This window comes from Pongo abelii, chromosome 21 (genome assembly GCF_028885655.2).
Source record: "Pongo abelii isolate AG06213 chromosome 21, NHGRI_mPonAbe1-v2.0_pri, whole genome shotgun sequence".
Lineage (NCBI taxonomy): Eukaryota > Metazoa > Chordata > Mammalia > Primates > Hominidae > Pongo > Pongo abelii.
In genome coordinates, this window is record NC_072006.2 from 34,536,597 (window position 1) to 34,550,725 (window position 14,129).

Here is a 14,129-nt window from a genome sequence, read left to right on the forward strand (position 1 = left end):
CCAAAGCCCCACACCTGGTATAATGTTCTCAGTCCCCAGATGGGACCCCAGTTCACAGCTGCCCAGAAGCAGCCTGCCCCAATTCAAAACTCTATCGGGATTTGGGAGAATAAAAAGGAAAATACTAAACAGCCAGACTGGCCCCTACTCTGAGGAAAGAAGCAGGGAGAGAGGAAAAGCCCAAACAGCTGGCAGAACACAAAGGCAGCCCATGCAGTAGAGGCCCCACCAACTCCTGGGCACCTCCTGCCTGGAGACCATGTCCCCCAGGGACAAATCCCTGCCCTAGAGGGGTTTATGCTCCAGTGGGTTGTGGGAGGGGAGGTGCAATGGGAACTATAACATTGACAACGGAAAATATTTATTTAGTGCTCACTCTGTGCCAGCCTTGCTCTAACTCACCTAATTTTCATGCCCTGTGAAGTAGGTGGTATTATTTTCCTCATTCAGGAGGAAATGAAGGCACAGAGAGGTTAAGTGACTTACTCAAAGTCATACAGCTGGTAGACGGTAGAGCCAGGATTTGAACCCAGAAGCTGAAAACTTCTCCATCCCCATGCTGAGGACTCACACGCATTCCTCCTGCAAGAGATAAGGTTTACCCAGTTTACAGACCAGGGTGTGGAGGCCCAGAGAGGCAAAGCTGCCCACCGTTGGTCTCGTGGCCAGCTGTCGGGGAGCGAGATTTAGGGTTAGCCTCCTGGCACTCCAATCTCCTCTCCCCACTGCCTCCTCTCCACCTCCCCATTCCAGCAGCCCCAGGACAATCTGCCCCAGGACATGACAACTTCTCATTACTGTTACAAGCACCCAAGCCAGGGCCATCCTGGGGCATACCACTTTCCCCTGGCCCTCAGGGAGAAGAGAGGACAGGAAGCAGCTCGCAGCTGGGTTGCTCACTTGTCCCACCTTGGAAGGATTTTCTGTGTCTCTAGAAGCAAAGTGGATTCGCTGGGCCCTCCCCCGCCTCACCCCTCTGCCTCCTCCCCTCCCTCTGCTCTCTCTGGGGGTCACTTGTACTCCAAGGACTAACAGGGAACCAGAGGGAGGAAGGTGCAGCGGGGAGAGAAGGGGATGGCAGCGGGGCTGAAACTTGAGATCTTAGCCTTGGGGGGCAGGGGATGGGGGTGGAGGGAAAGAGGGAGACTGAGACAGAGACAGGAAAGGAGAGTTAAGTTGCATTCGGTTTTCCAAAGCGGGCAGCATTGGAGCTTGGCGTTTGTGTGTACATGAATGTGTGTGCGTGTCGGCGTGCATGTGAGTGTGTGCTCATGAGTGTGTGTGTGAGAGTGTGTGTGCGTGTCTGTGTGCTCGTGAGTGTGTGCATGAGTGTGTATGCGTGTCTGTGTGCTGTTTTCTTCCCTCCCCTCCAGCAGGGAAGCCAGGCCTCACTGGATAATCAGAGGGCTTAGAGGTGAGGCAGGCAAAGCAAGGTTGGTGCACACTTAGGATAAGGGCAACGTGCGGCCAAGACTGAGGAAGGAGGAAGGGAAGGAGTGAAGAATAGAGGTGAGAGGGTGTCGGGTGGGGGTGGAGGGAGGCGGTGAGAGGAAGCGAGCAGAGCAGCCGTGGTATTCAGAGCAAGTATAAATAGCTGCCTGGACAGAGCTCGGCCAGACAGAGGTTTGTAGCTGCAGCTGCAGGCAAGCCTGGCCACTGTTGGCTGCAGCAGGACATCCCAGGCACAGCCCCTGGGGCTCTGAGCAGACACCCCTCGCCACTGCCGCACCTTCAGATGCTCTCTCAGCTAGCCATGCTGCAGGGCAGCCTCCTCCTTGTGGTTGCCACCATGTCTGCGGCTCAACAGACAAGGCAGGAGGCGGATAGGGGCTGCGAGACCCTTGTAATCCAGCACGGCCACTGTAGCTACACCTTCTTGCTGCCTAAGTCTGAGCCCTGCCCTCCAGGGCCTGAGGTCTCCAGTGACTCCAATACCCTCCAGAGAGAATCACTGGCCAACCCACTGCGCCTGGGGAAGTTGCCTACCCAACGGGTCAAACAGCTGGAGCAGGCACTGCAGAACAACACACAGTGGCTGATGAAGGTACAGGGCGTGGGAGGTTTGCAGGGGGCAGAGGGTGGCTTTGGGGTCTGTCACAATCGGCAGGTGGAGTGTCCATCCCAGAGGCCTTCCCTGAGCATAGAGGGCTGGCTCTGAGCTGCACAAAGAGGAGCAGGGATGGGTCTGAGGCCACACAGCAAGATTGGGTAATATCAGCTGGCAACCTGGCTCTTTAACTGCCATCCCTTCATTCATCCAACAGAAATCCATTCAGCCCTGACCAAGGGCTGAACGGACCAAGCCATCCTGGGTGCTGGGGATACAACAGTATAGTATGTCTCCCTCTGGACTAGTGGGGGAAAGAGGCAATAAGAGATAATCTACTATGTCAGATGGTGAAGCAAAATGAAGAAGGAAGAGGGCAAGTGGTGGCCCTGGGTGGCTGCTTGAGGTCAGATCATTAGAGAGTACATCTCAGAGGAGGTGACACTTGAACCCAGAGAACAAGGGAAGTGATAGAGTGGGCCAGGCAGGTATTTGAGGGAACGTTCTGCAAAGGGAGCAGCATGTATTTTGACCGTGAGGAGGGAATGCATCCGCAGCGGTGTGTGCCTGGAGAACCGTGGGGCGAAGGCCTGTGTGGCTGGAGCCGAGGAGAGGGAGCAAGGGTGCGGGGAGGTCTGAGAGGTGACAGCAGGGCAGGCCATGCAGCTGGGGGGCCACTGAAAGGACTTCAGCTTTTGTTCTGAGTGTCACGGGAGCCACTGCAAGGTTGTGAGCAGAGACAGACACCCGTGATTTGATTTGAACAGCACAGACTGTAGGAGGCAGCGTGGAAGGAAGAAGCCCAAAGAGGTGGCCGCTGCAGCCATCAGGTGCAAGGTACCGGAGGCCTGGAGCAGAACAGGGCTGGGAGGGGGTGTGGCCAGTAAGATTCTGGTGAGTTCTGGAGGTAGAGCCCATCAGCTCTGCTGGTGAATTGGATGCGGAGTGGGAGGAAGCAAGGAGCTGAGGACGCCACTGTGGTTTTGGCCCAAGACCAGGGCTGCTGTAGAATGCCCTGTCATGCTTTCGTCTTTCAGCAGTGTGAGCACCTACTGTGTACCCTCGGCGAAGCATTGACTACAGAGGTGTGCAAAGCAGGCTTGGCCCTGGCGGGGCATGAGGGCACAGGAGACATCCTGGGGGGTCTGAGATGGGACTCTTCAGAGTCCCTAAGTGAGAGCTACCAAGGAAAAGGAGAGGGACCCAGGAGACAGTCTGGGCAGTGACTGGGGAATGAAGGATGCAAACTAATTCCTGGAGTTTTAGAAGGTATTAAACAGCAGACAAGCTTGACAACTACCTCTGGCTCCAGGCAGGATAGCTGTCCTGGCTGCCTCCCTGGCTCCCTGCTAACACTGGGCCCCCACCCCCTATTCTCCATGCAGCAGACCAAAGAATCCCCATCAAAACCTAAGTTACATCCTCTCCCTCCTCCCAGGGCTACCATGCATCTGAATAAAAGCAAGAACCCTTACTCCCTGGAGTTCCCTCTCCCAGACTCCTACTTGGCTTACCCCAGCCTCCTATCCTCTCCAGTGTCATCTCCTCAGAGGCCCTCCCTGCTCTCCCTGTATAAAATAGCCACCCTTCTTCTTCCACCCTTTATCCCTTCTGCTGGCTTTGTTGTTTTTTTTTTTCTTAGCACTTATCCCTACCTAATGTTCTTAAAAACATTTCTTTTGGTCTGTGAGCTCCCAGAGGGCAGGCGCCATGTCTCTTTTGCTCACTCCTGGGTTCCCAGGGCCTAGAATAGTGCCTAACACATAGTAGGTACTCAATAAATGTCTGTAGCATGAGTGAATGCATGAAAGCATAAATGTTCTTCAAATCTCTCAGGTCCCAGGTCTCCATCCTGCTCCATGATGACACAAAATTGGCATTGATGGGATCCTGAGCCCAAAACCCATGACCTGGATCTCTCCCAACATCTCCCTGAGGGTCCATGGGTGTCTCAACTCCAAAGCTGCCTGAGACGACTCCCTGCTCTTCTCCAAACACCCTCCTCCTGCCTGTCTCTCTCTGTTTAGGGTGACACCACCACCCAGCCACAGGCTGTCTGTGCCCTGGGGGCTTCCTGTGGCTCCCACCTATCCCCCAGGCAGCTGGCCTAGCCCGTCCTGGGGCCTAGGCTTCTCTCATGGTCCATCTTTCTGGCTTAGGCCTCGTCATCTTTCCCAGGATGTTGTCATCACCTCCCACTGGGCCTCCTACCCCAAGTCTCACCTCTCACTCTCATCCATCTTTGAATCCCCTAGGTGTCGGATGCTTGGGAAACATTGGCTGAGAGCTGATGGCTTGAACTGATGGCTTGCAGGATCAGAAGGTCACCTGGTCCAATGCCTCAGCCTGGAGTGGAATGTCCTCTCCGGGCATCCATTCACCTAGCCTGAAAATTCTGAGCTGGGGTCAGTCAGGTCACCGTAGAGTGCCGTAGGGCCTAAGATCACTGATATGGGAGTTCAGCTGACCTGGCTGCAGGTACTTCCTTACCAAATGGCTACAGATGAGCAGGTTTCAGTCTCCCTTGGTTCATGTAAACAATAATTTCTCTCTGCCCCCTCTGACACTCCTGGTCCCCAGTGGGGAGTGCTTGCTACGTTCTGTGGCTGTGGCTGTGACCTTCCTCTGGTTCTTCTCTTGGTCCAGGCGTATCTCAGATCTTCTGAAACTCAAAGCCTTTTTTTGGCTTTTTCTCTAACATCTCAGAAAAGTTTTAAAAAAGAGTTTTAAAATACTCTTATCTAATGGCACCATCAGCATCATCATCACCATCATCGCCATTGCCATTAGGGATGAACAAGCTCTCAGCAAGATTCTGTTCATCTAGACAGACACAGGGGAGATCCTTCCTGTCGTGAATCCCAGAAGCCATCATCTGCTCAGCCTGTGCCCCCAACTCCCCTCCTGTTCCCCCAGTGTACAGGTGAGGAAACAGGCCGGAGACGGAAAGTGACTTACCAGAGTCATGTAGCAGTGAAAGCCAATCTGGATTCTCACTCCAAACTGCAGGTTCTTTTTCCTGACTCTGGAAGGTGTCAAGGAGGCAAAAGGGAAGCAAGATCTAGAGAGGATGGGGTGCTCTTGGTGCTCCCTTCTACTGCAGAGTTTCCAAGTCCCCAGATACCCACTCTCTTTTCCTAGCATATGGCTTGCTGTGTCCTACTGCCGGTGCTCATCAGGCATGGGGAGAGCCCCGGCCTCACCCCTTCTCTGTCTCTCCTCTTTCATACTCTCCTCCCCTGCACTCCCCTTCCCTTTCTTCTCCATGCTCTCCCCCTCATTCTGCCTCCCTCACTCTCCTCCTCCTCCCTCCTGGAAGGCCCCTGCCCCAGTGACTCCCATCTGGAGCCAGCTCCTGGGGCTGCACATCAGCTCTGGGCTCTGCTCCACCCCCCTCATATGGATGAGAAGCTGCAGGCAGGAATATTGAGGAGGTTGGGGGACAGAGCCAGCTGCAGTGCAGGCATCTCTAGCTGGGCTCGGCAGCTCAGTGGCTAGTCACATGACCTCCTCTGTCCACCATGCCCTCGCTCTAGGACCCAGTGCTGGCCCTTCCCTCTCAGTGCCTCATCTGGAGGCTGGGAGGAGAGTGACAGCACCTACTCCTGACCTTTGATGTGGGGTCAATAGAAGCAGAGCAGGGAAAGCCTCTGCACACAGCAGGTGCTCAATAAGGGCTCCCGTGTGTGACTGCCATTCCCCCAGTTGCCCCAGGTGTCCCATCCAAGAAGTGCCATCCTCTGCCTTCTCTTCATGTCCCCACAGAATGATCCATTGTACAGATGAAGAGAATGAGGAAAACCAGGGCCAGACACAAGCCCCAGCCTCCCTGGCCCACCCCCACCACCTGAGGGCAGCACATCTTCCCCAGTCTCTGAGCTCTCAGGGGCAGGGCTGACTCCACCTGGAAACTGCGGGTGAGAGCTACTTTCTCACCTTTAGGGAGCAGCCAGCAGCTGCTGACCTGGGGTCCGTGGCAGCCCTCTCTCTGCCTATCTCCCTGTCTATCTCTGTCTGTCTCTGTCTCTTTCTCCCTCTCTCTCTCTCTCTTAAAGACAAGGTCTGGCTCTCTCAACCACACTGGGGTGCAATGGTGCAATCACAGCTCACTGCAGCCTTGAACTCCTGAGCTCAAGCGATCCTCCCGCCTCAGTCTTCCAAGTAGCTGGGACGGCAGACACGAGCCACTGTGGTCAGCCTGTCTCTCTATTTCTGAGTCTCTCTGCCTCTGTGGATCTCTCTTGGGGCGCTCGCGGTGGCCCTGACTCACTGTTGCTAACTCTGTGGGTGTCTCTGTCTCTGATTCTCTCTCCTGGTTGGCTATCAAAGTGTCTCCCTGCATCTTTTCCTGTCTCTTTCTCAGCTCCTCCTTTTCTCACCCCGAGGCCATCCCTCCCACCTCTACCTCCCCGGGTGTCCACACTGAAGACCCAGGGCACATCTGCCAAATGACCAGTGCCCACCCTGCAGCTGGCTGCTCAGCCGAGGCCTCTTTCTCTTCCTCTTCTGCACCCAAAGCCAAGCAGAGAGGGGTCAGGGGCTGGGCAGGGGCCTCCCAACCTGACGCTGCCCCAGCCTCTGCTGTTTGTTCCAGGTCTCTGACAGCAAACCTCAGAATAACTGGGCCCCTCGGCCTGGCAGTTGTGAGGCCCTGCCTAGCTGGGTGTGGGTCAAGAGAGCACCAAGGAGGAGCCCAGGGTGGGGTCCTTGCCCAGCCTGAGACCCTCCCAAACTGACCTGGTTTGGGAGTCAGGGTTCCAGTTGCCCCAGCCTTCCCAGGCTGCCCACAAATTCTTGGCATTTTCAGCCTTCAGTTATCCAAACAAGAAATGAGTCTCGGTGCCGAACAAAATATCTTGGGGTTTGATTTCCTAACCTCACCGCTGGCTCCTTTCTAAGCAGTTTGGGACTGGGGGATGGGGTGGGGGAAACAGCATCTGCTTCTTAGAGGAATGGGATTATTTTTCCAAGAAGGGGGCCTAGAAACAGCTGGCACAGATACCCTCGGCCTGGGGATGACCAGCTGGCTCATGCCTGGGATGAGGTGGGGGTGCAGGGCAGGCACCAGCAGCAGCAGCCCCCCTGACGACTTCCCCCAGAGGGACGGGTTTATTTGTTCAACTGGCTTGGCCAGCCATCCCACAGAGGACAGGGCCACAGAGGGCAGGGCCACATGTTTCTAGTTCTCTCCTCCCCGGCCTTAGAGCTCAGCCAGGCTGGGATGTACACAGACCTTCTTCCCCTTCTCCTTGGGCAGGAAATGTTAGAAAACAGGCCCCAGGTCTGCCCCCTAAGCCTGCACCTCCAGTCAGACTCTGGCCGCAGTTTGTTTGCATAACCTCAGAGCCAGCTCTGAAATGTCAGGAATGAACCTGAGAGTTGGCTGTGGGGTCTGGGGAGGACCAAGTTGGGGTCAGGAAGTCAAGTCCCAGGGGTACCACTCAAAGCTATGGGAACCCAGGGAAGCCACATATATCAATTGGCTCCTCTCTAAAGTGGAACTCAAAATACTCATGCCTCCCAGAATGGGTGGAGGATGAAAAAGCAGTTATGACGTAATGAGTAAGTACTCATTTAGTGAGCATTTACTGTATGCCACACACTGTCCTGGGTGCTTTATGTTACTGCATTTAATTCTCACCATGACCCAGTGAAGTAAGATTGCTTGTCCACTAACAGATGAGGAAACTGAGGCACCAAGAGATTAGGTGACTTGCCCAAGATCTTACAGCCAAGAAGGGCAAAGTCAGATTCAGCCATCTGATGCCGGAACCTATTATCTCAGCACTTAAGCCAGTTTCCTGTCCAATAAATAAACCATGTCCATGGTGGGCAGGTCCCTGGGCAGTAGTTGGGATGTGGAAAATAGAGGACCCTGGTCCCCAAAGGGGAGATCCATAGCTGCTAGATTTTTCTTCCCCCAGGAGCCCTTTGCCCAAGGAGAGCTTCCCTAGGGCTTTTCTGCCAGGGATGATTCAGGCAGGGCCTCAGGCAGCTGTGGCCACTCTGAAAAGCTGAAGGGCTCCAGAAGCTCAGTCTGGGTGTCCCCACAATTACGCCCCATTCTTGGCCCAGGGCCTGGGGGTAAATCCCACAGAAGCTGAATGTAGGCCCTGAGTCCCAGTTGACTCAGTTTGAATCCCAGCTCCACTGCTTACTGGCTCTGCCTTCTCAGACCATTGCTTTTCCACTCTGTGCCTCGGTTTCCTTATCTGTGAAGTGAGGACACTAACAGAAGCTACTTTGCAGGTTATTGAGGAGATTAAATGAGGCAATGCACATGTGGGGCTCAGTACAGGGCCTGGCAGAGAGTAAGTGCTCAGTAAACATTAGGATTCCAGGATTCACAGTGCAAGGAAGGAATCCTGTCATACCATCCATATCTTACTCTAGTTTGCTTTTGTTCCCTCAACTTTACATCTGTGAGATTATTAGCTGTGTAAATATGAGAAAGACCTGAGCTTCAGTTTTTCAATCTATAAAATGGAAGTGATGATACACACATTGCCTGGGTTTCTGGGTTTGCTGTGAGGCTCAAATGGCTGGTCAGGGGATGTGCCTGGCACTGCTCCAGCACGCAGAGAACCAGGAGATGCTGCTATTGTTTCCTCTGTCTTCTGGGATAAGTGCTTTGCTGTGGTGAATTTACATATGGGACTTTCTCTGGGCCAGGCACTTTATATGTGTCTTATAAACATTGACTCATAAACCTCGTGGCATCCTAAAAGGTGGGGACTGTTATGATCCCCATTTACTGTGGGGAAACAGAGGCCCAGGGAGTTTACACAGCTAAGAAGTGAGGGAGGTGAGTTCATACCCAGGCAGACTGTCTCCAGACCCCACACTCTTAACCACTACGCAGACCACCTCTCTGTGCCCGCCATTTACAGATGGGAACGCTAAGCCTGGGCAAGGGAGTGACTCAATCACATTCACCCAAGGGTCAGTGGCAGGAGTTGGCCCAGAACCCAGCTGAGACCCCTGTTTCTCCTCTCCAGAGGCAACAAGATACATAGCATGCCATAAATGTCATGAAAAATTCATGCATCCTTTCAATTCTGGGACTATGTGTAGATGTGCACCCCCAGACTCCTGCCCCCCACCACACACAAACAAACACAAATGTGTATACACAGCTCTGAACTTAATTTGCCAGGTAAGAGTATTCATTCCTGCATTCATTTAATTGTCCCTTCCACCACTGTTTATTAAGGGCTTACAATGCGCCAGGCACTATGCAAGTGACAAGGATTTAGTAGTGAGCAAGGAAGACCATCCTTCCCCCTTGCCCCAGGAGCAGTGGGTGTAACTAACCTAGTGATTTCCCATGTGCAACGATCAACTGTGATATGTGCCGTGAAGGAGGGACCGAGAGATGCTAGGGGTGGATAATGGGTGCCTGAGCTTGAGGGAGGGAGGCACTAGGAAGAAGGACAGAGCTAAGATCTAAAGGCTGAGTTGGCAGTGGCGAGGCAGGGGAAGGAAGCAAAAGCATTCCAGGCACAGGGGACAGCAAGTGCAAAGGCCCTGGGGGTAGAATGGGCCAAAAGCAAAAGGCATTCAGTGTGTCTACAGTGCAGAGAGCGAGGAGAGCATGGCCAAGATGAGACTGGAGTGCTCGCCAGGAGCCAGACCAGATGTCCCTGGTCCTGACCCTGTTCTCCATGGAGGACCATGGAGACTGGGAACTGATGTGGCCACTTTTCTGTCCTGTCCTCACTGAGGATCATTCTGTGATAGACTGTGGACCTCTGGGCCTGCTTCTACCATCTTTGTCTGACCCTAATCTTATCCCTGTCACCCCATCTGCAGGATCAGCCTCAGCCACCAAGAAGGCAAGTTAGGCGCATAGAAAGAGCTCAGCCATTAAGTTAAAAATCTTCCTTTACCAGCTGTGAGTAATGCTTGGCCTTTCTGGGCCTTAGTTTACTCATTTGTGTGGGGAACAATCACCCTTTTCCTCCAGGCTGCTGGGGATCCAATAAGAGAAGAGGTACACACTGGAGTTGTACAGGCAGAAAGGCCTGGTGCCACGTGGGGAGATACCCCAGCAAAGCCTCCCTCCGTCTACAACATACTTTGCCCTATTTTCCCAAGGTTGAGCTGAGATTGTGGGGGTGGGCAGGGGCGCTGTCACATGATCACTCTAGCCAAGTGGCCTTGCAGAAGCACTGCCTGGTTACACCTGTGAAGAGCTACCTGTCCTTGGACAAGTTGTTTAACCTCTCTGTGCCTCATCTGTAAAATGGGTTGATAACAGGTCCTACCTTGGAGGGTGGCTGCAAGGACTTAATATACCTAATGGTTAGAATAGTGCTGAGCACATCATAACTGTTCAATAAGCATGTTGCCAAGTAAAATGGACACACCACCCCATTCTGTGACATTCAAGTGTCAGGGAGGTGAGCGATCGCAAACACCTTCCAAGATCAAGGTTGAAATATAGACGACCACCAAAGGCATACCTGAGCCTGAGGAGGCAGGGACCCTGGCAGCCCCTCCCAAGTCCAGATGGCAGAGGCAGGCCCTGCTCCCCTCCCTCTGCAGCCCCTTCCCCCACGCTCCTCATCTTCTCCTTGTGGCCTGTCACCTGGGATGAACCCTGGACCTGCCACCCCATGAGAGGTGAGGCTCAGGAGCCAGGGAAGTCCCAAATATTCCACAAATATGGGAAGCGCTACTGTGTGCCAGGCACTGTGCTAGGCCTCATGAACAAGGCAGACAAGAATCCCAGCCCAGACCCGCAGAGCACAGATCCCAGTGGCCATTTCCCTATTCCTTCCAGGCCCTCCTCAAGGAGGAAACAATGAAGCCACTGAGGTTCAGAGAAGCTCGTCACTGGCAGAGAAAGGAAATGGCAAAACTATTATTGCTGACTCTCAGTGCAGTGCTCCAGGCCCAGACCACACTGGATGTTTGGAGACGCTGGGCCTGTGTCAAAGAATTGAGGGTTGAGCTAGGGTTGAGAAGCTCATCCCTCCATGAGAGCCCGTTGGTCCCCAGCTCTCTCTACCCCTGGCTCTCAGCCCACTGGCTCTGCTTGCCCAGAGCCTGACCCGGAAGAAAAGCAATAGAATGTCTTGCAGAGAGGAAAACAATGAGGAAGACTTGGGCCCAGCTGCTCAGACAGGACAAGACAAACCATCTCAGTCTGCATTGAGCCACAGGGTGAGGGCCTGGTGCAGGTCCGGGGGACAGAAGCAAGGCAGAGGAGGAGGGGCCAACCCTCATAAATCACAAGTCAGCCCATTGTCATAATGAGGAAACTGAGGCCTGGGGATGGCAGAGAAGAGAAGCAAGAGGGTTAAACCTCTATAAGCTCTGGAAAAGCAGTATATTAGTTATCTATTATAGCATAACAAATTACCCTAAAACATTTAGCAGCTTAAAATAACAGTAAACATTTATTATCTTTCACAGTTTCTGAGGGTCAGGAATTCTGAAGCAACTTAACAAGGTAGTTCCGACTTGGGGTTTTTTCATGTGGTTGCACTCAGATATCAGCTAGGGCTGTACTCATCTGAAGGCTTGACCTGGGCTGGGGCTCAGCCTCCTGTGGCTGGTGAGCTGGCGCTGGCTGTGGGTAGAAGGCCTCATTTTCCCTCCAGATGGTTCCTCCCAAGGGCTGCTTAAGGGCAGACCATAGTGGCCTACTTCCCCTAGAGCATGTGGTCCAAGAGAGGGCAAGACAGAAGACACAATGCAATGGTTTAGCCAAGGAAGTCACACTAACATTTCTACAATATCTAATTAGTCATGCCAGCCAGTCCTGACTTGTTGAGAGAGGGGACTACACAACGGCATGAGCACCAGGATCCCTGGGGTCATCCTGAAGGCTAGCTGCCACAAGCAGCCCTCTGAATGGCTAAGGGTGTGGTCTTTGGAGACCAAAGGCCTATATTTAAATCCAGTCTTTGCCACTTAGGCAAGATGCTCATCTTCTCAGTGCCTTCCTTTCCTCATCTGTAAATGGTGACAATGGGAGAAACAAGGACTAAATGAGCTGTATTTGTAGGGCCTTGGGGTCATGGCTGGGACACAGTAGCCCTTTAGATATCTTCCTTGGGAGACCCTGGCAGCAGTGCAGAGCCTGGCCTGTTCTGGTAGCTGCTCTCTCCCCAGCACCATGCCCAGGTCTCGGCACATCTGAAGGAGTTGGTTGGAGGAAGTAAATGAGCACCAAGACTATGTCTTGTTCATTTCTAGAACATTCCTCCTACAGATACCCCAAGCTGACTCCCTCCCTTGCCATGGGCCTCCCTCCACTCCCCCTGGGAACCCTCCTGCCTGCCCCTCCCGTCTCTGTGCTGGTGTTTCTTCCCCTTTCTTTCTGCCCTGGCACCAGTTAGCTCTCTGTTCTCTGGCCTCTGTGGTCTCCACTGCCTTTGCCTCTCACAGGCTCCAGCAGTGGCTGGGCCTGGGCTCGAGGCTCCAAACTTGCTTCTAGCTGCCAAACAACTATTCAATGGAAATCTGGTGCCCCTTACACAAAACTGACCCATCTGTTCTTTCCACAAATATTTATTGAGGACCTCTCATGTGCCTAGCCCTATTCTAGGCATGGAGGATGTGCTGATGAACAGGGCAGACAAACCTCTGCACTCCTGGGGCTCTTCTGGTGGGGGAATTGGACAAATGACAAATGACTAAAGTGATTTCAGATGGCATGAAGTACCGTGTAGAAGCCAGAGTGGACACTGTGATAAACAGGTGGAGTAGAGTGGGGGTGCTCAGGGAATGCTTCTCAGAGGAGGTGACATTTTCAGGGAGACCTAGAAGTCAGAAGGAAGCTGGTGGGAGATGCTTTGGTGCTGCTGAGACTGGGGGGTGTGGATGTGTGTTGGGAGGGGGTGCAATAAGCAACTCTGTGGCTCCTGTGGCCACCTCTGCAGACCCTAGGGCCTCTCCTCCAAAGGGGCAGAAACCACTAGGCACAACCTCTGCCAAGGGCAGTTTGTTAATGATAGTAAAAATCACGAATGTTTTGGGAAGCCGAGGTGTGGTGGGAGGATCGCTTGAGCTCAGGAGTTCGAGACCAGCCTGAGGCAACGAAGCGAGACCCTGGGCTCTACAAAAAATACTGAAAAATTAGCTGGGCCTGTTGGCACATGCCTATAGTCCCAGTTACTTGGGAGGCTGAGGTGGGAGGATCGCTTGAGCCTGGGAATTCGAGGCTGCAGTGAGCCATGATCACACCATTGCACTCCAGCCTGGGTGATAGAGCAAGACTCTGTCTCAAAAAGCAAAGGACCAAAAAAAGTGTGATTTCACTCAGCAATTCTGCTTCGAAGGATTTATTCCCCACATAGACTTGTGGAAATGTTAAGTGACAGGTGTACAAGGATATTTGTAGCAGCCCTGTTTGTGATGGTTAAAACCTGGAAACATCCTACAGGCCCAGCTAGAGGGGACTAGATGAGCAAACAATGGAGGCCCATAGATGGAATTGCAAGCAGTAACACTGTAAGAGTTACCTAAAGATGGAATTACAATGCTGAGGCAAGTCTACCTGGATGAATGTGGAACATGCTATGAATAATGTTAAGCAAAAGGAAGCCAGGTGTGGAATGGCAAGCTGAGGTTTTTGTAGCCTGAAGGGCAGGTGGTGGGATGGAAACACAGTTACTGCAGATGTATGCATAGCGTTTCTCTGGAAGGAAACCGAGGAACCTCCCTCAGTGGCCTGTAGGGAGGGAACTGTGGGTTGAGGCAGGGACAGAAAAATTTGTTTTTCACCTCACTCCTTTTTGTTCCTTGGAATTTTGAACAATGTGTTTATATCACCCATTCAAAAAATAAAATTACAAAGATTTACATTTAAGTTGAAACACACACACAAAGCTATGAAAGATCTGATCCCCCAGATTTTCATACATCTGGACCAGACCTGGCCATTAGCTCCTGTGTCTCCATTAGCCTCTGGCACTTTACTTTCCTGATTGGGACCTCAGTTTCCCCATCTGTGAAATGGAGGGGATGGGAGCTGAGTGGTCCCTGAGGGCATCATTTAGGTCTCCCCCTCACTAAATCTTTGCTCCCCAGATGTCTCCCTGACTGGGCTCCTACCCCTGGGGCATCCCTG

The 14,129-nt window shown here is 52.9% G+C and overlaps 1 protein-coding gene across 1 annotated transcript in view; it reads left to right on the top strand.

The window, feature by feature from the left end:
• Positions 1-1,146: 1,146 nt before the first annotated feature.
• The window catches only part of ANGPT4 (angiopoietin 4), a 48,991-nt gene continuing 36,008 nt past the window's right edge, over positions 1,147-14,129 (top strand). The window contains exon 1 of the mRNA XM_002830146.4: positions 1,147-2,044. Coding sequence (XP_002830192.1) covers positions 1,736-2,044 — 309 coding nt within the window. The 5' untranslated portion in view covers positions 1,147-1,735. The remainder of the gene's footprint in view (positions 2,045-14,129) is intronic.